This window comes from Eublepharis macularius, chromosome 5, assembly GCF_028583425.1.
Source record: "Eublepharis macularius isolate TG4126 chromosome 5, MPM_Emac_v1.0, whole genome shotgun sequence".
Classification (NCBI taxonomy): Eukaryota; Metazoa; Chordata; class Lepidosauria; order Squamata; family Eublepharidae; genus Eublepharis; species Eublepharis macularius.
The window spans coordinates 23,345,440-23,371,108 of NC_072794.1; the positions used below are offsets into that span (position 1 = coordinate 23,345,440).

Genomic DNA, 25,669 nt, shown 5'->3' on the forward strand with positions numbered 1-25,669 from the left:
AGCATCGAAACAGCTGTGAATAGATGGCTTTTTAGACTTTGTAATACCGTTAAATGTAAGGAAATGTCTCTTGATGATTGATTGAATTAAGACAGAGAGCATGAGAGAAGACTGACCTGCAATGAGATTTTCAAGTTTTCCTGTTTTAGGACTAGCTAATATTAAAGTGCCCCACAGTATATTATGTTGATGTGAAGGACTTCTGGAACTGAGCACGGAAGAGAAGTTGGTATTTTAATGTAGCCATGCATATAACTGGAGCAGCGCTTGGGAAATGCTTCAAAAATAGGGTATGGAAAAGGAACAAGGTGTGTGGATATGGAAAGGAAGTCATAAGGAGCAAGGCATACCACAAGCATGATAAAGACGGAAAAATCTTCACGGCATTGCTTCCTCGGATATCATTTGCCCTGCTTATACTCTGGACTCTATTTGCAGCCAACAGTGAAAGCTGGCTTTGGTACCTGATGACCTGTCCCCACAGATTGCACAGATGTGCTTGGTCAGGGATCCTGGGCTTGTGGATGCATAATTCACGGCTCCCATCCCTGGTAGGTTTGGCAGCGGTTTCAGATCTTCAGAGCTGCTGATAGCATTCATGACGTTAAGCTGAAGATAGAAGAGGGAGACAGGACAGGGTGAGTACAACACAAGTTAGAGCAGATATTACAACTGTGTTCCAAAGATTTCAGACAGAGTTCAAGGTCCCCATCCTGCTTGGGTCTGCAAAGGCAAATATTGGCCATTTCCACATCCTCACAGTAGGAAGAACTCCTGTGCCCACTGTGTCCGATGGCTAAGGAACTCCATGCAATTCGCGATAGCTCGGGATCTCCACCCAATAGGCTACGGGCCCGCCAGCAATTAACTTTGCTCGTTTCGTCAAATCTTCATCACAGTCAATATTTCATATAGCTAATACACCCAAAAAGCGGACTGTATGCCCTGCCTATATCTCTCAATCAAACTTCAAACCCGTATATTTCCGGTGTATGGTTTGGGTGGAGATCCCGAGCCTTCACGAATTGCGTGGAGTTCCTTAGCCATTGGACACAGTGGGCACAGGAGTTCTTCCTACTGTGAGGATTATGCCTATCATTGGAAAATTGTTTATCTACAACTGTAGAACATTAATGGACTATTGCATCTTTATTGTCTAAAGAAAGACTTTATAGTGAAAGTACGGGACTGAAAATATTCTGCAAGTACTTTGGCGATTGGATAGCCTTCTTGTACTGATTATATAGTATTTTTGTATTTGCACTGTCACCACTAAATGAGTTTGTATACACCTGGTAGTGTTGTATTAGGTTCCTAGGGGGCAGCCCCCATTGCATAGTTGTAGTGATTTTGGAGCCTCTCCTTGCTGTTTTTGTTCTGCAATATAAAAACGAAAATGGAAACAAACAGAGGAAGGGAAGAAATGTTTCTGAATACAAGGCAGGTCATCTTCTCTGCTAGCAGATCTTCCACTCATCTCTAGATTAGGACCCCGTAGGCTAAGAGCCAGAGGTCAAAGGCCCTTTGGCTAGCTAGCAGCCCAGGGCTCATGCCCTGTTGCAGAGGAGAAACAAACCCAACCAAGTCTTATTCAGCTTTGACTAGTCACTCATTTGTCATTTGCTGAAGTTTGATCACTCCTTGCTGACTTTGAGCTTCCTTTTCTTCTCCAGATTTCTCTGTACTCCTAACACACTTACTTGGAAGTAAGTGAACTCAATGACAGGCATAGAACCAGGTTGGAGAGGACCGCCCCCCCCCCCCGGACAAAGTTGAGGATGGAGAGAACTGTTGTCTCCTTAAATATCTGTGGAGTTTGGCTCCTGCATGTTAAGCTCTGATGTGTTCTATCTGGGACAGATGCTTGAACCCAAATCCATTAGCAGACTGCCTGCACATCCCCCAAGGATCAGCTGTCTCATCCCATTAGCAGGAAAGCAAGTGAAGCGCACGCCTCAGAGCTGCCCAACATGACAGCCTGGCACTGCTTGCGTGCTCTGAAGGGCCATTTTGTGATGCACTCTGATGCTGGACAATAACAATTCAAAGGTGTAGAGAGTTCTCTTTCAAAGACCCTTTCATCAGAAGGTCTACTACAACCATGCAGTACCACAATTCACAAAAGCATTATTTAGACTCCCAAAATCCTTGCTTTGTGGGGATAAAATGTGGAGGGTGCCATGTAAAGTGTCCTGAGCACTTTGGAAGAGGCAGAGGATAAAAATGGATAGACTGAATGAAATACAGGTCGAGAGCCAGTTTGGTGAAGTGGTTAAGAGTGTGGGACTCTAATCTGGAGAGCCAGGTTTGATTCCCCACTCCTTCACTTGAAGCCAACTGGGTGACCCTGGGTTGGTTACAGCTCTCTCAGAGCTCTCTCAGCCCCTCTCACTTCACAGGGTGTTTCGTTGTGGGGATAATATAACATATTTTGTAAACCGCTCTGAGTGGGCATTAAGTTGTCCTGAAGGGCAGTATATAAATTGAATGTTATTAGTATTATTATTATTATACACCAGCATATTATTATTATACCCCGGCATATCGTTTACGAAACACCATGAAAACGCCATCATCACTGCCTGCCTCTGTTTTGGAAATGGGTGATGTCAGAAATCGCACGAGGAAGCTGGCAGCGTTGTGTGAGTATCGTGCTGTTTTTAGACCATGGGGGAATGGTCCTTGACTGCATGTTTGATGTTCTGCCAGTTTCCTTGCCTGAGGAAGGTATGGAAACACCAAAACGTGGGAGTCAACCGGAAGCCCTATCTTCACTATTACCTGTGTTTTGAATATTGTGTAGACTCATTCTTGTGGACTTTTCCCCTAAGAGGGTTTTTTTTGATATTATATTAACCTTTGTATCTTAGTGCTGACTGACACGTATAGTCCATTAAAAGTTACCAGGGGTCATTTTGTAGAAAAAGCTGGAGGAACTAATTAGCATAACTCATTAGCGTATGCCACGCCCCTTGCCATCACCTGAAGTGTGTCATTAGCATAACTGATTTGCATATGCCACACACCCCTGACATCACCTATCCTGGCTGTTTTGGACCCAATCCTGGCCATTCGGTGCCGAAATTCGGCCCAAAATGGCAAAAAGGGGGTGAAAATGGCTGAAAAGGGGCCCAAAATGTTCAGGATTGGGCCGCTGCTGAGCGGGAGAGTGATCCACCACCCATCAGAGGCCTGATCCGGCTGTTTCGGCTCCAATCCAGGCCAAAGTGGACCCAAAATGGCTGAGAGTCAGGTGGGTGGGGCCACCTGTCATGTGACCTCTTTGGGGAACTGCCGGAACTGTGTTCCTGTGTGTTCCCCATCAAAATGAGCCCTGAGAGTTACCAATATACTACAAAGAATATTTTCAACATGATTTTATGCCTAATTGTTTGTATTTGGGTAGTGCTGCATTCCACAGTGGTTTTCTTTCTTAGCTCACAGTTTACACTGTGATTCCTCTGATATTATAGTTGTGAAGGCAAGGCAAGTGGTCACAAAATATCAATAACAAATCAGCTTACTATACCGATCCATCAAGAAGGATGTACCTACCTGAGGGCTAGTATGGGCAGTAAAATGTATGCCTTGCGGTGAGGACAAAGGAACTGACTGAGATCCAACAGAAGATGTGATGACTCTGTACTGAGAGCCCGTGGTATGGCCAGACCCTATAGAGTTCATTGGGGAGGAGAGCGTCCTCGAAGCATTGAGGGGAGACTCGAGGGAGTTGGGATGACCATCTATGGAGTTCATTGTGGGAGGGGCCGGAGCCAGATTTGCAGGAGTTGAATTGGTGTGAACTGGAGAATCTGAAAGGAAAGAAGGGAAGTGATTTAGCAAAGCGGGAACGGGTACCAGCATTTTTGTTTTTGTTATGTGCTTCCAAATTCCTTCAACAATACAAAGCCCAGGGATGGTGCTGGAGAATTTTGCTTCTTTGAGATGAGAAAGCATGAGAGATTTTGGGGTGCCTTTGGTCCTGTAGGTGTCACCCTGCACATGGGCAAAATCAACAGCAGCTTTCTCTGTGGTGACCCCTACCCTGTGGAACAGCCTGCCTGAGGCGGTCAGGAGACACCCCCCCCCCCCACTCTCCTGGTGCAAAACCGAATTAATCAAAAAGGCTTCTTGGTCAGATAGGAGGGCTGTATTGTAGGGAGGGGATCTCAGATGATCTGCTAATGACTTAGGAACCATAGACTTTACCACTATGTTGTACTGGATTCCTGCTAATTCTCTGTCTTTGTGAACTTGTATCTATTTACCCTATGGTATTGTTTATGGAAATGTTCTTGATATTGACTGTACTAATTTCACACTGTGTAATCCGCCTTGAGTCTCAGTGAGAAAGGTGGAATATAAATGACATAAATAAAAATAAATAATAATAAATACATATGCAGGCAGTGCATACAGGAAGCAAGCTGGCAGCACAACCACTAATCCTACGTTAAGATGCCCAATGAGTGAGAGATGCACCCAATTGCTTCCAACTCTGGCTCAAACTCACAGCTTTCTTCATCTTCCTATGCGCTGAAGTCAATACCCTAAGGAGTTGCCTCTCTGGGATGTTTCCTGTTTTTATACAATGCAGCCAAGTTGAAGACAGGTGAGAGGGGGAAGACACTTCTTAACTTTCCCCACTCATGCAATTTTTATCCAAAAAATCGCCCACCAATTCTGTCTTTACAGTTTTGGGGATAGAGGAAAGATACAGAAAATTGAGTACTGCATTGTGTTTTATTATTGCTATTATTATTATTAATGATGATGTGATGATGATGATATTTCTAATCCGGTCTTACCACGAACAGGCTCAGACCAGAATACAACATATATAAAATACATAAACATGTTAATTTAAAACCAGATAAAAACATCAATAAACATAACAATAGCATTTCTAAAAGACAGTGGCACACATAATGCACAATCCAAACAGCAATCCATGGGGCCGGATGGCCAACTACTAGATGTTAACAGAACGGGGGATAAACCACCATCACCACCCCAAGGCAGGAGACCAGTTTCACGGTGCATCTTCCTCAGCGACCATATGCCTGGCAGAACATTTCTGTCTTACAGGCCTGACGGAAAGATAAAAATTCTGGCTGGGCCTGGGTCTCCACAGACAGAGAGTTCCACCAGGTGGGAGCCAGGTAGGATTGCCATCCTCCAGGTGGCAGCTGCAGATCTCCTGGAATTGCAACTGATCTCCTGACTACAGAAATCAGTTCACCTGGAGAAAATGGCTGTGTTTCAGAAGGTAGACTCTATGACATTATACATCACTGAGGTTACTGCCATCCCCAAACTCTGCCCTCCCCTGGCTCCACGCCCCCCCCCCCAAAACTCCAGGAATTTCCCAATCTTAACCTAGCAACACTAGAGCTAGGGCCGAGAAGCCCTGGTCCCGGTTGAGGCAAGGCAGACCTCTTTGGGGCCAGGAACCACCAAGCGATGTTTGTCCGTTGAACAGCGTGTCCTTTGGGGAACATAGGGCGAGAGTCAGCCTCGTATATATGCTGGTCCCATTCCACTAAGGGCTTTAAAAGTTAAGGCCAAGGTTAAGATTAAGGTCAAGACTTTGTAAAAGTGTTTCAAAAAAGAATCATGGAACTCTATATGTAGCACACAGATTTAAAAAAAAAATTGGGCAGAATGATTGTGATATTATTATTATTGACAAAAAATCAAGTGGGTTTACAAGTGATATACGTGTGGAGACGTGAATTTGGGGGGGGTTTTTTGTTAAATATCTTGTCTATACTTTTATTCTGTCACACACAGTGCTCATATACAGTTTCAGTACCTGCACACATACAGATTCTTCACACATACAGATGACCTTCACAATTCTGTTTCGCTTCACTCCTGTAGCCCTTCCCATCAGCAGCCCCGCCTGTTCCAACAATTTTTTCAAACTCCTGAGTAATGTTCCATAAAATCTAATCAGTCAAGCTGATGACCTGGGATGTCCCATTTCAATATACATTAGTCAATAACTGTGGAAGTTTCAGCAAGCACAGGAGGGATTTACCTCAGGTTCTGTTTGTTTGGTCAGGTGTTCTGATCTGATTTTATATTCTGAAGATGCCAACACTTGCTAAGAGAGGCTTCTGCTGCTCCTTGAATTTTTTCCAGTCAGATAATTTGTTGTCCTTCCCACGCCACCCCAAACCTTCAGTATTTTTTCCTAGCTTTAAATAAATATGAACAGCAAAAAGCAGTGATATCACAGCCCATGGTCTCTTGGAGACGTCAACATGTCTTCTCGATTAGTATGGAATGGCCTGCCCATCTGAAAGCTGTTTTGCAGTTATTTTTGTGAGACCTAGGACTTACGCTACCCTATCTCAAGAGGGTTCCATCTCCACAGATAAGGTTGCTAGCCTCCAGGTGAATCCTGGAGATGTCCCAGACTTATAACTGGTTTCCAGATTACAGGAATCATTTCCTCTGGGAAAAAATGGCTGCCTTGGATGGTGGACTCAATGGCATTATACCCCACTGAGATCCCTCCTCTCCCCCAAACTCCATCTTCCCCAGGCTCCACCCCCAAATCACGAGGAATTTCACAACCCAGAGTCGGCAACCATAAAGACCGCCGCTGCAAATAGGAATAAATCTTCATTGTGCACCCTTCAGTAGAAAGACCAGCTGCTGCTCAGAAACCACATCTTTAAAATTCACTCCTTGTGTGATAGATTTTTCCATCCACGGAAGCTATAAGCGCACAGTGGTTTACCTGAATGACTGGGCTATGTCTGGACACTGTTTTCTTATAGAACTCAAAAGCATACAAAAACGACCCGCAATCTTTCATACAATTATACCCCATACTCTTAGACGCACTGCAGCTCTCAGGATGGCTCACATGAAAACATTACCACAGAGATGACAATTGATTAAAAACAAAGCTGTCGTAAAAATAATGAAAATACTGACATTTAATCAGGAAAAAAATGAAAGCAGGTGGCTGAAAATAAATATTAAAATGAGTGACAGTTTCATATGAGTGTGACAGTAATTGGGGCAGAAGTAAAAGCAGGTAACACAAGGAAGGATGTGATGTACACACACATGTTATGTTACATTATGTTATACACACATGATGAGTACAACATAACTTAATGATCAACGTCTGTGGGAAAACCAGTTCATTTTATCCCACTTAAAGAGTGCCAGGTGGCTGGATGTGGGGACGCCATTCCACGCCCAGGGTACCACAATAAAAAGATCCAGTCTCACTTTTTCCTGTCTTACTTTAAGTGGTGGTGGGTTAAGTAGGTGGATTAGAACCCAAGAACACAATCACTAGACCAGCTCATATGGGAACAGATGGTCCTTTAGGCAACCAGTTCCTAAACAATCTAGGGCTTTAACTTCCTTAAGGTGCAAAGGAAGAACAAGACTCTTGTAAGTCCACCAGATGCTCCCATCACTCTCTGGCAACATGCATCAACTGTAAAGGCTGACTGGAATGTTCTTGTCTGCCTCTTTTGGGTGGGTAGTCCTGTGAGCCTGATCTTATCAGATCTCAGAAGCTAAGCAGGGTTGGCCTTGGTTAGTAATGGGATGGGAGACCTCCACTGAAGACCAGGGTTGCAAAGCCAGGCAATGGCAAACCACCTCTGTTAGTCTCTTGCCATGAAAACCCCACCAGGGGTTACCATAAGCCATTTATAACTTGAGGGCAGGATTTCCCCCCACAATGTCTCTCCCCAATCTTTGGCGCAGGTGGGACAGGAGTGAGCTTGCCATTGGATTTTGCCTGAAGTAAAATCTGAAGCAAGTTTCGTGGGAAGTCTCCTTAGGCAAAACATTTAAGGAACTGAGAGGAGCCTAAACTATTTCAGTCAAACCATCAAGGAGGACATTCAGTGTAAGTCCCACTGAAGAACTGAGTATGCCATATCCTCCCCCTTTTGGGAAAAAAAATGGCTTGCCAGATGAACATACCATTCCCATTTCACAAAACAGTATTTTTGTCTGGCCCTGCACTGCCGAGGTAAGATTGCTTTGGAGAAAGGTCAGTGCTCGCCATCCACAATTGCATTGTCTCTGTGTTGGCAAGTGAGGCCGCTTTTTCTATTTCCCCCTGCCCCTCGCTATTTATTGAGCACATTGTTTCCGGTGACAGAGTCTGTTATTGTACCTGAAGTCTCAGTCAAATCTGATTCGAGGAGAAGATGCACAGTAAAAGATAAGCAAAGGTCAGCTTTCTGAATTACATTAAAGACATTTGTCAGCGTCAAAGAAGGCTGGTTTCTCCTGTGATCAACCCGTTTCAGATTTAATTCTGCTCAAGGCAGGTGGTGGTGGGGAGTTCTTTGCCTATCTTTCTCTAGATCCATTTTCCCAGTAGACTCATAATGCAAAAGAGTCAACCACACTTTCTCTAGCCTGATTTTAACAGTTGGACCTGGTATAGGAAACGAGTGATTCCGCACGAATGGTTTTCCCTGCTTCAGCTTCTAAATGACCTCGATTTTTTCTTGTGTTTCCACACGTGGGAAGGCAATCCTAGCAGCAGATTCGAAGTCACTGCACGTTTTGTCTGGTTTTTTTCCATCCTGCTTTCCCCCAACTTATTTGTCCATGCGCAGCAGATTAGGGATTTTAATCATGCGGAATTCTTTATCCAATGTTCTCCCCACCCTTGCCCTTTTCTCTCGCCCTTCGAATCAACTTAATTTGATTGGCCAATCATGTTTTCTAAGCTACACCCACTACCCTTTCCCTTCCCCTCTTTTTAAAAAAAAAATGTAAAAAAACATTGCAACATTTCTACAAATCTATGCAGAAACATATCCTGTGTCACATGACAACAGCTGACCAATAACGGGTCCATTTTACAACACGCCAAATTTGTTACTTGTTGCTCGCTGACAGCTGACAGCTTCTGAGGTAGAGTGAAAGTGTGATGGAGGGACTTCAGCGTTCAACTAGTGGTCTAGGCATTTCATGGAGGGAGAAAGAGACCGTCCTCAACACAACACCTATCACTAAACCACACTGCTCACGAAGAAAGCGGGAAAGATAGACGCGGGGTCATTGGTAACAATTTTCCCTCCAAATGTTAATAGCCAATACTCTTCCACAATATCGGCGGGAAGTGCTCTGTCCTATCCAATATGTTTATTTGATGCAACTTTATGTGTAGCAATGGTTTTTTGTGAGAATTTTTTTTCTAATGTGTTGGTTTGATGCAACGATTATGTGTAGCAATGTTTTTTTTGGGTGGGGGGAAATAAAAAAAAAATGAAGATGTGCATCATTTGACACTTCCCCCGGAAAAAGCAATGAGGAATTGATTTTTATCCTGTCAAAAATTCCGCATGATGGACTTTGAGCCGATGAAATGTGCGAAACAAAAGCCTAATGTGGAATCGGGGAGAAGTGGATTCGTAGGACTCCACCGCGGTATGACTGCTCAGAAAGTCCGATCAAAATTGATCATGTGGAATCCCCCATGATTGCCACATAAAGGCAGTTCTCATTGGTACTCTGTGACCTCTGTGCAGCCTCCCATTATGAAGTTATTTGTGCACACCAGTCTACCCAATGTGGATTGGATGATCCCCCACCCATCCCTTTTCAGTCCCTCTCTTCAGAGGGGGCGTGAGACATTAATATCAGAACTGCAAATGTTATGAACTGCACTGACTGCCAGCTAATTTCCAAGATGCGAGTTTTGATTGCTTGAAGTGATAAACAGTCTACTGCTAAGAGCCAAGCTACAAGTGACGCCTGATACAGGTTGGACACTTGTCATCTTCCCTCAAGTTTTGATGGGAAATGTAGGCATCCTGGTCTTGCAGCTGTAATGGAGAGCCAAGCCCCTCCCTATTATTTTCTTCTCTGACGTTGCTCTGCCCAAGACCTGTTTTTGAGGGGTGGTGTCTTTGTTGTGTATTGCCCCAGTTTTGTGGAATTCCTTCTACAGAGATCCTGCTGAATTATTTGTTTGTTTGTTTGTTTATGTCATTTATAGTCTGCCTTTCTCACCGAGACCCAAGGCGGATTACATATTGTCAGGGGTCATTTCGTAGATAAAGAGCTGGAGGAACTCCATTAGCATAACTAATTAGCATATCTCATTAGCATATGCCACGCCTCTTGCCATCACTGGAAGTGTGTCACTAGTATAACTGATTTGCATATGCTACACCCCCTGACATCACCTATTCTGGCTGTTTTGGACCCAATCCTGGCAATTCAGCGCTGAAATTGGGCCCAAAATGGCAAAAAGGGGCTAAAAATGGCTGAAAAGGGGCCCAAAATGGTCAGGATCAGGCCGCTGCTGAGCGGGAGAGTGATCCATCACCCGTCAGAGGCCCAATCCAGGCGGAAATGGGCCCAAAATGGGTGAGTCAGGTGGGCGGGGCCACCTGACATGTGACCTCTTTTGGGAACTGCCAGAACTGCGTTCCTGTGCCTTCCCCCTCAAAATGAGCCCTGCATATTGTGAGCTTAGTACAATCGATATCAAAGACATTTCCATAAAAAATGCCATAGGGTAAATAGTACAAGTTTACAGAGATATAGCATTAGCAAGAATCCAATACAGAGTTGAAGAAATGTTCAAACAGAGCATAAGCAATTCTAGGACTGATATTAGACAACATATAACTACCCAGTAGGATCATACTTAAGGCGACAGGTAGTACATAGGAGCACATACTTAAAGCAACATAGTGGTGAAGTTTATGGTCCCTAACTTCTTAGTGAAGCATCTGAAACCCCCTCCCTACAATACAGCCCACCTATCTGAGTAAAAAACCTTTTGAATAATTCAGTTTTGCATTGTTTGGGGAAGGCCAGGAGAGTGGGGGCTCTCCTGGCCTCCTCAGGCGGCCTGATAGGGGGAGAGGCAGTCCCGTAGATATGCCGGACCAAGGCCCTGAAGAGCCTTGTATGTGATAGCTATTACTTTGAACTGTGCACAGTAACTGATAGGTAGCCAATGGAGTGACTGCAGGATGGGAGTGAGATTCATGCTCCTTTTCACGCTTGATAACAGATGAGCCACAACATTTTGTACCAAGTGAAGTCTCCTAGTTAACTTAGACAAGAGGCCCATGTATAGTACATTACAATAGTCGAGTCTTGATGTTACCATAGCATGGATCCCAGTGGCCAGGTCGAAGTAGGAAGCTATCTTCCAGGCTAGAGAGAGGTTGTAGGAAGCATTTTATATGGCTGCCTTCACTTGCTTTTCTAGTAGCAGTGCTGGATCCAGTATAACCCCTACGCCTCTGCCCCCACAATTCTTATTTACCAGTTTAAAATACTTTCCAAATGCCTCCTTGACAGATCTCCCTTTAGTTTGTCCGGTTTCAGCCTAATTGTCCAGAATTAGGAAAAATGTGTGTAACACAGAGGAACATTCCTCTGCATTAGGTGTGGGTCTGTAGTTCAGTGAAAGAGCATCTGCTTGGCATCCAGAATGCACTAGGTTCAATCCCCAGCATCTCCACTTAAAACAATATCAGATAGAAGGTGATGCTAAAGACCTCTGCCTAAGACCCTGGAGCACCGCTGCCAATTAGAGTGAACAATACTGTCTTGAATAATGTTGGAAGAGGTATGCCTGGACAGTGGGGGGCACTATTTTTTCCTTTACATTAGAAGCCAACTGTGTATTTCTATGCCTCTATTTAGCCAATCTGGATGCTTCTGGCTACCTCCTCCTCTTTCTGTGCCCTTTTGTTCTCTCTCTCCTGCTGGTCTTGCACGAAGCAAGAAGCTTTCTGCAGAGCCCTCCTGGGCAAGCTTGCAAGAGGACACCCATACTTCCAGTCACATGCAGCCAGATTAGCTGGCCAGTTGTAATAGTAAGTCGTGTTGTTTAGATTAGGTTTCTATATTTTCTTCTGCTACTGCAAAAGTGCAACTGAATGTGAATCAACTTCAATAAAAGTAAGCTTTATCTGTCGCCATATGCTGGTTTGTTTGTTTTAATTTTATTTAAAATGTTTGTATCCTGCCTTATTTCTTTAATCTCAAGGCAGATAAAAACAGTACAACAATCCATCAACAAGATATTCCAATATTGGGATTTTAAACGTATCAATAAAATAAAAGTATCGGGGTGGGGGGGGGGGGAGATACTCCCCTGAATGCTCTGTGAAATAAAACCATTTTACATGCCTTCCTGAATGCAGAGAGTAAAGGTGCCTTCTGTATCCACCCTGGTAATTCATTCCAATGAACTAGGGTTGCTGTTTTGGACTCTATGGCAGTATATACAATATGCTGGTTTGGAGACTGTTTCACTACCCGTAAGTTATAACCCTGCAACTTTGCTGCATCAACTTAACAAATATCCCGACTCTGCAACTTTGCTACATTAACAAATATCCCCAATAGATAAAATCAGGGCTTTTTTCCAGCTGGAATGCAGTGGAATGGAGTTCCAGAACCTCTTGAAAATGGTCATATGGCTGGCGGCCCCGCCCCCTGGTGGGCCCTGCCCACCAGCCATGTGACCATTTTCTCCGGGAGCGATTTAAACTTTTAAAAACTCCCCCCTTGTTCCAGCTACCCAAAGTGATGTCATTGGCCCTGGGAGCATGCATGCATTTTGCACGCACGTATGTGGTACTAAGGGCACCACCTCCCGCCAAGAGTTGCCCCCTGTGCTGGCAACCCACTGAGTTCCACCACCTCTTTTCCCAGAAAAAAGGCCCTGGATAAAATAAGGCAACTTTATGTGTTCATTGATTTTTTTCCTCCTTCATAATCAGAGACAAACTCTGATAATTATTAAGTAGCCACCCCTCAGGTTTATTGTTGATCCCGTTTAAAGAGTAAGTCTCTGGAAATGCTATGAGATATGCTTAGAATTAGAGGATATTGTGTGAACGTTCCCCTTAAAGGTTCTCTTTCCCTGTTCTTTCCCTGTGGGAAGAAAATCCCAGCGTGGAAGCAGCCTCAGTTATCTTATAAAAGTGAGCATGCTTGCCAGCTCTGGCTTGGGAAATTCCTGGAGATTTGGGGGGTGGAGCCTGGGAAGAGTGGTGTTATAATGTCATAGTCCACCCTCCAAAGCAGCCATTTTCTCTGGGAGAACTGAACTCTGTAGCCTAGCCTGGCGGTCAGTATAATTCAGGGAGACCTCCAGCCCCCACCTTGAGGTTGACAACCCTCTCCCTCGAACAGTTTCACATAAAATGATCGAGGAGGTAGATTTCTCCCTATAGGTTTGATTTTCCAGCTTGTAAAAGATTCCCTCTCCACTTCCCTCTCCTATGGCTGCTATTAGCACAATTCCTTCAACCTTTTAGCCCAGGGCTCCCTCTCAAAGGTGTTTTCTGCTAGCAAACAGAGCAGAACATAAGACTGTTCTAATCGACTCCTTCTAAGAGACAGATTTAGGTGAACTTAAGGAGCTTTTCGTAGTTCTTGACTCATCCCATATTACATGAACTGATGGTGGATATTTGAAAAACAAACAGTGCGATCCTAAGGAGAGTTACTCCAGTCTAAGACCAGGGCTTAGAATGGGGTATCTCTGCTTAGGATGGCATTAAAAAGGATGTAGGGGAGAGTATTTGAGATTATAAAGCCCCATGTTGTAGTTTTCACTTTGCACCCTGATTTATGCCTCTTTCTCTCTCATTGGCATATATTGACGAGGATCCACAAATGAATTTATATACAGAATAGGCAGGGTGGACTTTCCCCCCTTTTAATATCCAGAGTCTTGTTTGCTTCTTGTTACATTAATTTTCACATTCATATCATTTTATTTTGATTTCTCTGGGAAACGCATTCCTGGCCATAGTTTATTTTGTTTTCCATCCAACTTGGATGAAGTTTTCAGGCATTGTACGTTTTACCAAAGGTACTCCGGCTGCCAGATTTCAGACAGAGGAAGGAAATCCTCTCTGTTTTAAGGTCAGGTTATGACCAGGAAAAAATGCTTCATAGAATAATTATTGTACAACCTTATACTGATTTTAGTTTCCAAAGGTCTTTGATTGGGGCTATCAGAAGGGAACCCTTCTGTCCTCCCTGACTTCATTGCAGTTCAGATTGCCAAGAAACATTTTTATTGGGTTTTGGATTAAGTTCTCATTCCTGAAAATCTATTTGAGAGCCAATTTTTGACAGACAAGTAGGATCAGAGTATAGCAAACAAAGTATTATTCACAGTGCAAGAGAGGGCTCACTTTAGGTATCTAATAATTACAATATATTTTGCATTAACCCCATTTTTTAGAAACAGGTACTGGAGCGCAAGGGTCAAGCTTTGAGAAATGTAAATATATTCTATAGCAACAGTCTTGTGGTGGGAAGTTGCCACTGTCTTTAAACCTAAGTATAAGGGTGCTTAATTTGCATCAGCATTTAGTTATCTGTTTCAAGACAATATATGTATAGCTGATGAAAACAAAACATTGTTTTTAGCCAAGTCTGATTATACCTAGGCTACTTGAAGGAGAGGCTATACTATACTGTTCCTGCTCACCATGACCATAGGTAGCCAGATTGTAGGGTAGTGGTTAGAAAGTTGGACTAGGATCTGGGAGACACAAGTTCGTAATCCCACACACTCGCATCCTGACCCACCTGACAAGGTTGCTGTGAGGATAAAATGGGAGAAGAAGAAATCTGAGTAAGAAATCTTAGGTCACCATCAGAGAGAAAGGTGGAGTATAATAAAGGAAATAAAATAAAAGTGTGTCTATCTCTGGGCTGGAGGAAGCAGAGGAGAAAAACAAGTCCTTTCAAATGTCTATTGACTTGAGACTGCTGAATTGTTGGTTCCAACACAAAAGGGTACCTCTTCAAGCTAAAAACTGTTATAGGTACCTTAAATGACAATACAATATCTAAATGCCCAGGAGAGAGTGGATTTAATACTTTAATTTAATACTTTTTTTTCCCTAATATTGAAATGAGGGCCCTGACCTGGATAGGCCAGGATAGCCTGATCTCATCAGATCTCAGAAGTTAGTATTCCTCCAACGAAGACCAGGGCTACAGAGGCAGGCAATGGCAAACCACTTCCGTTAGTCTCTTGCCATGAAAACCCCACCAGGGGTTGCCATAAGTCAACTCTGACTTGAGGGCCAGATTTCATTTTCATTGAAATGAGGGGGGCAGAACTCAACCTGGGGAAGAGTTGTAACAAATAGGACAGGGGTGCCAATCAGTTTCCTAGTCCCATTTTGCCAGTTAACTGATCAACTATTTAATATTGATCATGGTAAAACGCAGCATTCTAATCATTTGCTTCGTGGACTGTCCTGTCTGGATGGACAAATCCAGGAGATGAAGGATTATAATACCATAAGAAACAATAACATGTGGACCCAGCCAGAGTTAGAGTTACCAAACTCAAGGTGGTGCCTGGAGTTCACCACAAATTACAACTGGTCTCCAGAGACTATAGAGATCAGTTCCCCTGGAGGAGGTATCACCTTTGGAGAGCTGACTCTATGGTATACCATAGAGTTTAGAAGAAACAGAAGTCCTAGAGTGATTTCACTCACATCTCTACTGAGCTCCCTTTCCAGGAATTTCCCAAACTTACCCCCTCTCTCCAGGAATTTCCCAAACCAGCATTGGCAACTATAGCAGATGCTAAAGCATGGTGGCTACATATCTTCTCTTTGCATTATAGGATAGCAATGGAGAGCTACATATACATAGTAGTGGTGAATGCATCTGTAGTGCAGTTCATTGTAAAGGTTTAGGTCTGATGAACCCAGATGGGCTGCTTAGTGCAGCTTCATGTATTGGTATGAAAACTATAGATGTGGCTGGCACCATTTTACAGGCTGCATTCAAAGACACTACCTATGTAGGGTCTTGTAGCTAAGCCCAGAGTAGTGCCCAAGATTATTGTTCTCATTCAAATGATTGCCTGCCAGATGCCCAAGGCAGTCCTCAGACAATGCAACATTTGTGTGGAAACTTCCTCCCAAGATAGGTAAGTCTCTAGATTCTACCATCTCCCAGCAGATGAAGAAGTATTTCCTTCATGGAAGAAAAATGTTCTGCACACACACAGAGTCATCCAATATCGATTTGCAGAGCATGTGTAAAACAAAGTGTGGCAACCCTACACCAATTACAAGTGCCCAGGAGCTGGGATTACTCACTTTAGCAGATTGCCTGCCAGAACAGACAACCTCATACCCTTACTCAATAGAGCTGCAGGAGGAAAAATGGGGGGAGGAATGTTGGCACAAACATCATGACATCACTTCCAGTTGATTGCCAAGAAGTTATGTCACATAACCCATGATGATCTAGGAATTTTTCCAATCTCTATGATAAATGGAATTTTTAGAGCACCACAGACAGACCCTGTGACCTCACTTCCAGCTACTCAACTAGAAGTGCCACCACCACATTCACGAGGCTCACGCTCCCCAGCCTCTGCCCCAAAATGCTCCCAAGTATTGCCAGCAGAAAGCTGGTAACCCTAGGGACTACCATTGTGTTCATTACATTTGCTGGGGGCAGGAGCTTCCATGTAATTCGGCACCGTACTCTGCAAAGCTTCTGGAAGAACCTTCTAGAAAGGTGGTGGTCTACCTTTCTTGTCTCAGAACCCACCTTTACCCTCCCCCCACCCCTTAGAGTTGCATAGGACCCATCAAGCCACAAGCATGCAACATCACAGTCACGTGGCAGGAAGTACTGAGACATCATGTCCACAGAAGGCACAAAGCTACAAGCTCATGAATCAATGCCAGGGCTGAAGGCAGTGTCTATAGACACACAAGCACACAAAATGCCTGAGAAGGAAAGTGTCCCAAAGCAGGAAAAAGGCCAATCAATTTAGCTGTTCTGAATTCCCACAAAGAATCCTGGTAATTGTCAATCTGGGAGGATCCCCATTATATACTTAAACGGTTTGTTAGAATTCATAGATGCCATTGGAAGTATATTTTAAGTCCTGCTGCTAAGTGTACATGTGTGAAAGGCAATTCTAATCGATTGTGATTGTTGTCTTCTTATTCTGAAGTTGTTGGTATTTGAGGTGTTAATTGCTAAGGCAATGCAACAAAGCTTATGATGAATCTACTGTTGGAAGAGGAGGGTCCAGCACTGTCCCTCTCCTCGGGTTTCAGAGGGGGACAAACCAAAGAAAGATAGAGAGGTCAGGGCACTCTGTTTACTGCTCTGACTATTCTTTAATATGCAGATTGCTATTCTCAGGATTTCCTGACTTCCTCTCACTCCTCCTCTTCCTGGCTTTGTTCCAGGCAACACCTCTCTCCTTCTCCTCCCTCCATCTTGGCAGCATGGATGCAGGACTTGCCCTGCCATCCATGCCCATCCTTAGAGTAGATAGTTAGGATCTGTCTCTCCTCCTTTCCTATCAGAGTATGGAATTCCTGCAATTAAGAACTCTTATTTCCTTTCTAAATATAAACCAAGTGTATGATTTATTATTTTCATTCCTGCACATACACCAGCCAGCAGAACGAGCTCACACCACCCCCTATAATCACACTTCCTATGCCACACGATAGACTCTGCTAACGGCCCAAATATGGAATCCTTAGCTTTCTGGGGCCTACATAACGATTTATTTATCGCCTACTTACACTGGACTTCTAAATCAGCAAGTGGCCATGTTTCATTTCAACCTTCTTCAATGCTACTGTGCAACTTTGCTGATTCCTTTCCCACCAGGAGCAGTGGTTGCCTGACAGAATCCTCAATATCCTGGCCATGTCAGCCACTGCAGAGCAATGCTTCCCACTGCTGGGGGCACGGAGAACTCTGTTGGAGATCCTTAGCCTCCTTTGCAGAGCCCCCCAAGGAAAATGGAATGACGGTTATATGGGACTATAAAGTAGACACCTAGGATGTTCCAAGGCTGGGCAGCATTGAGTCCCATGCCCTACAAACACTGCCGTAACTGTGCCCATTACTGCTTTTAATTTTTTTAAAAAACACTTAAAAATGAAATTCAGAATAGAAACTTTTAAAATTCTATTTTCAGTGCATTCTTTCTCTCTCTCCATTTATATGTCCTCAAACAGTGACATACAAATAATGGGATGGTAGATTTTCCATGCCGTATAGTTCTTTTTTCCATGTTAAATTCATAGAATCATAGGGTTGGAAGGGACCTCCATGGTCATCTAGTCCAACTCCCTGCACAATGCAGGAAATTCACAATAACCTTCCCACCACACACACACACAGAGTGAACCCTGCTCCATGTCCAGAAGATGGCAAAACATTATCAGGATCCCTAGCCGGCCTGGGGAATATTGCTACCTGACCCCAAGATGATAATCAGCATTACCCTGGGCATGTAAGAAGGGGCCACGAGAACTAAGCACTGATGTAACCCTTCCCTCTCATGATCTGCCTAGGTTCACAGAATCTGCATTGCTGTCAGGTGGCCATCTAGCCTCTGCTTAAAAACCTCCAAAGAAGGACAGCCCTTCTTACATCCTTTTGTCTGTTGTTACTTCTCTTCAACTCCCCTATGCCTAGTGTAAGAACATACTTGTCGTGATAAAACTTACAGTTTAGATATAGTCCTTTCCAGTGTTAAGGACTCGGTAATTTGTGGATTAGCCTTACAATCACACCACCTCTGTTAGTTGTAAAGACTGCTGTATAAGAGGTCTTGGTTGCTGTTCATATTAAAGTTGTTTCAAGCCATTCTCCTCATAGTCTTTGTCGGTGGGTCTCAGAAATACTACAACTCCAAGGAGGCCTGATCTTCAGATAACAATGTTATCTCGGGCTTGAACAGAAGCCCTGCTCGGCAGCAGCAATCCAGAGGGACCGAAATCTCAGTTATTCCAGAAGGCTCCAGTACACATGACATTTAAAAATGGGCCATGGTGGTCCCTGTACCTGTCAGGCAGGTAATGCAACCTGACAGATGATTCTGCTTACCACGCTGCATCGTTACAGAAGGGAGGAGAAAGCACATTCCCTTGTTAAATCAAGACTGGTTTCATCTCCTATCTTGCATTTCAAGAGGGGCAAAATCATAAGTCTTCGTCTGGCCCCAAGAGTGCTTTCTTTATACGCACAATGGAAACTTCATGTGTGTGTTGCACTAGGCAATGATGATCAGGAAAAGCCCCTTCCTCCAGCTAAACGGTCACTTTGGCAGGGTTAACTTGGAACAGAAGACAGTATTAAACTGCAAAACTGAGCAGATCTACTGGGCAGGGTTAGCCTTGCTGCACCGGAACAACCTGCCGTTCGCTTTATATTATATTATGATCAGCATCAGAAACTTGCGGAGAATGTTGAACTGGCAGGTTTTAGAGGTTATGAAATCCTGTGGGAAATGCATTTTTTTAAAAATCCCTCACTCCCAGATTTTACATCTCTAGGCAGTACTGCCACAAAACAACTTTTTCTGAAAAGACGGCAGATACAGTCAGGGCTTTTTTTCAGCTGGAACGTGGTGGAATGGAGTTCCGGAACCTCTTGAAAATGGTCACATGGCTGGTGGCCCTGCCCCCTGATCTCCGGACAGGGGAGTTTAGATCACCCTCTGCGCCACTGGAGCTGTGCGGAGGGCAATCTAAACTCCCCTCTGTCTGGAGATCAGGGGCGGTGCTACTGACCATGTGACCATTTTCGCCAAGGGCAATTTAAACTTTTAAAAACTCCCCTCTTGTTCCAGCTGACCCAAAGTGATGTCATTGGCCTTGGGAGCATGCGTTCACTTTGCGTGTGCACATGTAGTACCAGGGGCACCACCTCCCACCAAGAGTTGCCCCCTGTGCTGGCAACCCACTGAGTTCCACCACTTCTTTTCCTAGAAAAAAAAGCCCTGGATACAGTTATGCGTGAGGCACCAATTAACAGCAAAATAGTCCTTACTGTTAAACAGCCAGTATTGTGCAGAATTCCTTACTTGCACAGACATCTCCTAGTCATTCTAATAATGGTAAAGCAACCTGACAAGGAAAATCTCCCAGGCAGCCATCGGTGAAACAATGATATAGCAAAGCCAAGGATGCATATTCATTATGCAAAAGGTGCTGCATCAAGTTCGTTTGGTAGCAAGGAGGGGAACCCCAGCAGACTCCTTCATAGCACAGGCAATGAAAGAAAGTGCTCAGACAGGTGAACCAGTCCAGGTTTCTGTAGTGGCAAAGATGTGTCTGTGTCAGAATGCCTATGGCGAGGAGCCATCGCCAATTCCAGCTGTGGAGCACATGTACCAGTACAACACAGGCAGCATCAAAACATGTGCCGGTTGTATAGATAGTGAGAAGACATCTTACAGTGCAATCCTAAACCAATTTACCCTTCTAAATCCACTGACTTCAATGAGACTTAGAACAGTTTAACTCTGTTTAGGATTGCACTGTTGGAGCACCTTTTTTTAAAAAAAAAAAAGAAATGTGAAACTATTAACACTCACTCAGCACCTAGAGTGAAAACTACTACTGGGACAGATCATGATCCCTTCAGTTCAATAAAACTAGTATAGCAAACACTAAATGTGTACTTAAGGTCTATATTACATCATGGACTCCTTTCAAATAACAAAACATTTGAGCAGTAGTGGTGGAAAAGACTAAGAGCCACCCAGTCATGCACGCAGATTAACACTTTCTCATGCGCTTCCACATCCAGTTACCAGCTTGTTCAAGCATGTGGGGAAAAGGTATTAATGTAAAAACAGTAAAACCAATTTTTTAAAAATAATCAGTACAACTTTGCTTCCGCGCTAGTGCTTTTGTCTGGAATTGCCAGATGAAGCAAAGGAGGCAGCCAGCAGCCCGCAAACGGTGCATATGAACATGTACGCATGCACGCACGCACACACCTCTCTCTCAGCATCAGGGATGGGGTGAGGGAGTACTTTCAGTATACAAGTATTTAACTACTCCTTTGCACAGCATTCCAAGAAAAGCATGCCCAGAAGCCGGTTGCCTGCTGCCACCTCCTTCCCTTGCCACAGCCATAACAGCACCAGGCTTCATAGCCCAGAATTTGGGGTTACCAGCATTGGAGGACTTCAGGTCCCCTTTGGTATGCTCAGTTGGGCACTTCCTCAGCAGCTTGGGCCTTTTTCTGCCAGCAGCCTGTCCTGCTCCACCCATCCTCGTGCCTCCATTGTATGGGACAGCAGGCATCCCTGGCTCTATCCCCTCTTCCTTTCAGAAGATTCTGTTCAGATCAGACCAGTGGTCCAACCATTCCCGCATCCTGTATCACACAGTGGCTTGCCAGTTGCCCTAGAAGGCCAACAAAGAGCTGAACCACACGATACGAATTACACGCAAATGACACGAAAACATACACGTGTTCCAACGTTGTTTTCAACTACATGCACCAGGACTGCAGGACCTCCATCGAACCCGTGTTCGTGGTGGCCTGGGTTTTCTCCATGTACCTCCAAGATATCCCATCATGCATCTCCACTTTGCACAGATAGGAAGCAGAAGATATAGGAAATAAGGATGCTCTGCATTGCTGACTTACTGATCGTGACTGTGTACACGCGCCATCGCGGCTACACTGGAGCAGAAAATTTTGAATGCATGCCTGGACCAGGACACGTGCTCATCGATAGAATGCTGGACACGGGCATTTGGGGTAAGACAGGACTCCTGACACTTGCTCGGTCTTGTGTAATTCGTATCATGTGGTTCAACTCAAATACGGCAAAATGGCCAAGGTGTCCCCCTGATGTTGCCTTCTAGCTCTGGCATTCAGAGCTTTTACTGGCTCTTCTCAGAGGCAGCCTCCTTTACACTTGAAAAATCTTAACACTTGGTGCCATCAGCTCCTCTCCCCCACAAAACCAAGCATAGAGGTGGTGGTAGTGGTAGTAGAGAGTGCCCTCAAGTCACAGATGACTTACGACGACCCCTGGTGTGGTTTTCATGGCAAGAGACTAACAGGTGGTTTGCCATTGCCTGCGTCTGCAACCCTGGTCTTTGTGGGAGGTCTCCCATCCAATTACTAACCAAGGCCAACCCCACTTAGCTTCTGAGATCAAACTTACCTGGGCTATCCAGGTCAGGGCAAGCACAGAGGATTAGCGAATAAAGCATTTCCTGCGAATTGCTATCTCTTTTCCTGGAAGGCCGTATGTGCCTTCCAGTGCCGCATGACAAGCCAAATTTCATGAAGGGAACCTTCTCTCATCACGACATTTATGAGTCAAGGAAACATTTACAGGCTGAATTCCAGTTGCTTGTGACTTAGGTTGCCAGCCTCCAGGTGGGATCTGGAGTTCTCCCTGAATTTCAACAGATCTCCAGACAACAGAAATAAGTTCCCCTGGAGAAAATGGCTGCTTTGGAGGGTGGTCTGTATGGCATTTTGCCCTGCTGAGGTTCCTCCCCTCCTCAAAATCAACTTTTGCCAGGTTCCACCCCCCAAATCTCCAGAAATTGCTCAGTTTGGAGTTGGCAACCCTAAGGGCCCTGCCACCAAAAAAAAAAAAAAGAAATCAACAACTCTAGTACGCTAAGAATATCCATAATCATAGCATAGTCTTTTGTTGGGCTGGCAAGGGGGAGAAATTACTGAATTGAACAGCTGTCTAGTTGCTGGTAGGGTTGCCAGGTCCAAGTTGGGAAATTCCTGGAGATTTGGGGGATGGAGCCTGGAGAGAGTGGGGTTTAGGAGGGGAGAGGCATCAGTGAGATATAATGCCATAGAGTTCACCCTTCAGAACAGTCATTTTCTCCAGGGGAACTGGTTTCTGTTGCCTGGAGATTAGTTGTAATTCCAGGAGATCTCCAGCTACCACCTGGAGGCTGGCAACCCTAGTTGCTGGTTATCTGTTTTGTTAACCTGAGATCATTGTATTGTCGAAGGCTTTCACGGCCGGAGAACGATGGTTGTTGTGGGTTTTCCGGGCTGTATTGCCGTGGTCTTGGCATTGTAGTTCCTGACGTTTCGCCAGCAGCTGTGGCTGGCATCTTCAGAGATGTAGCACCAAAAGACAGAGATCTCTCAGTGTCACAGGACTGTGACACTGAGAGATCTCTGTCTTTTGGTGCTACATCTCTGAAGATGCCAGCCACAGCTGCTGGCGAAACGTCAGGAACTACAATGCCAAGACCACGGCAATACAGCCCGGAAAACCCACAACAACCAACCTGAGATCAATTGATCAATGCTCAGTTACATCATGTCTTCCAGAATCAAGAATATGGTGACTTTAGGGAGCATGTACTGACATGCACGCACACACCAGATGAAAGTATTTTGCTTGCCCTTTTCATTGCTTCCAGCATTGATTCAGGTAACTGTGCACTCCTTGGCTTACCCATTTGCTTGTCTATTAAAAACATGAGTTATCACTACATATGCAGCCCTTCCAATTCGAGATGCTCAAACACCCTCTGCTTCTGCTCACATTCTACTCACCAGTGGCAAGCAAAGGCTTGATTTTTCATCAAGCAGTTCAACTGTCCATGAGCAGCTCACGCCTGTTTGTCAGGTTACTTTCCATGTGTTCAGACAGCACACAACACAGTGCTCACAGCAGCATTTCACACATGCATGTTCTCACACAGCCTGACAGGAGTCCTGGTTTCCCCACACAGAGAGACCTGTAACCTCACCATGTTCTGCAGCCAGTTATTTAAATGAAGAATAAGCAAAGCCATCAGTCACCCAGTAATTATAGTGGGTTTTTTAAATGTCTTACCATTTGGTATTAATCTAAGACAATGTATTTTGCACATGCACATTTTCACACAGCCTCCCAAGTCATAGTTCTCTCCCCCTGCATCATGTAATTACCTGACCCAACCATCCATGATCCTAGAGGAAAATCCACCCATTGCAAAAGCAGCTGCAATGCAGAAGGACATGAAACTCCACCACCAGATACCAGACAGCTGCAAAGCGATTCAGCAGCTGCTTGAGCCAGAGGGTCCAAGGCTGAGCTCAGGAATGATCACGGTGGTCATAAGTGGTATGCTTGCCTTCTAAACACATTCACCCCAAAGCTTGAGGCACCTCTATCCATGTGTGGTGTAACAATGCCATGGGTTGTGGTCATCTTGATGTTATGGGGATAAAGAAGGAAAGAGGGTTTGTGGAATGACAATTCAGGGTCAGGAACTACAATGCCAAGACCACGGCTATACAGCCTGGAAAATCCACAACAACCATCAATTCAGGGTTGCCAGCTCCACCTTGGGAAATCCCTGGAGATTTGGGAGTAATGCCAGGGAAGGGAGTTGAGCAGGGATGCAATGTCATAGAGTTCACCATCTGGAGCTGTCATTTCCTCCAGGTGAACTGATTTATTTAGTCTGGAGATCAGCTGTAATTCCAGAAGAACTCAAGGGCAGACCTGGAGGTTGGCAACCCCATGCAGCTCCAGGTCTTTTTCCGCACAGGTACCCAAGACTCAGCACATACATGAACCTGAATCTTCAGTGTCCTGATTAATGCTTCTAATGAAATCCCAAGTAAAGTGAAACCCTTCTAAGCAAAATTCTCTTCAACGGAAGGGTGTAATTTTGCTTAGGACGGCAGTGTTACTTACCCGTTCACTCATGTATATTTCCCAAGGTGAGCCAGCTACTCGCAAATGTAGCACATTCTACGTCTAAGCCAAACAAGCTTAAGAAGACATCCTCACTTGCTCTCAAAATAGTTTCCGGCCTAGTTCTCACCCACAGCACCACTCAATGCCTTGACCATTTCAGACTGCAAGTAGGGGACTCACGCGGATGAAAATTCTGTCTCGTACATAATATCCCTGCCCACAGAACAGTCTTTTCCCTGATACGTTTTCTATGTGCACATATTTGGAGTATGAAAGCGCATTCAACCCCATGAGCTCACACACAGTCTAAAGCGTCAATAATACCAAGATTTACTATCTGGGCGCATCAAGTACAATCCTAAAAACATTTTCCTGGAGTAAGCCCTGTGGAACACAACTGGACTTACTTCTGAGTAAATCTGCATAGGATTGCATCCCTGCGTGAGTAACTGTGAAGAATGTAAGGTGACAGGGATAAAGAGGAAAGGCCGTTCTTAGGATATGATTTGGACGAGATAATCCATTTTATCCCTGTAATTCTGATAAAAGTCTGTTCATTAGAGGCACCATGTGTGAGAAGAGGGTGCAACAGAATTCTGTTACATGGACTACACAAACTCACAATATATAAAATCTGCCAGTTTAACTAATGCCTCAGTACAAAGTTTAAAGAAAACTCAAAGCTGCTCTGATACAGTAAAAAACATGGAGTTTCTTCCTAATTAGAAAACTGTCTCTGTTTTAAGAGGTACAGCAACTTCCTTCTTGTTTCCTAAACGAGACCAGAATGCTTTTCTCTGTTTGTATCTTTTTCTTCTGCGCCCAGGCTGTTGAATCGCTCTTTGTATCTAAAACCAGAAAGCTGAAACCGCCCGTGGAAATACTTACTGCCAAAGCCTGTGGGAAACTTGATGAAGTGTGGATAATTCCCATACATGTTTAATCTTCAGTGCATCTCTTCCTTTGGAATTGCAACGATGTCTTCAACTCCAAAAACAGTGAAAAATATTCAGAGCTGGCTGGCAACCTTGGGGCGAGGAAAGCTCTCTCCTGAAATTCAGTGGCAGCTGCCTGTCGAAGCGAAGCTGCAATGTTGCCAAAGGAGGTTCTCTCCAACTCCTGCTCACCCTCAAGGCTTCAGTGACTGCTCTCCCATTCCGTTCTGGGCAGGGCTTTTCC

The 25,669-nt window shown here is 44.5% G+C and overlaps 1 protein-coding gene across 1 annotated transcript in view; it reads right to left on the reverse strand.

The window, feature by feature from the left end:
• RXRG (retinoid X receptor gamma) overlaps positions 1-25,454 on the reverse strand; it is a 47,332-nt gene extending 21,878 nt beyond the window's left edge. Inside the window, exons 1-3 of the mRNA XM_054980739.1 lie at positions 25,379-25,454; positions 3,556-3,812; positions 465-609 (exon numbers count right to left, since the gene is read on the reverse strand). Coding sequence (XP_054836714.1) covers positions 465-609; positions 3,556-3,812; positions 25,379-25,427 — 451 coding nt within the window. The 5' untranslated portion in view covers positions 25,428-25,454. The remainder of the gene's footprint in view (positions 1-464; positions 610-3,555; positions 3,813-25,378) is intronic.
• Between the last annotated feature and the right edge of the window lie 215 nt (positions 25,455-25,669).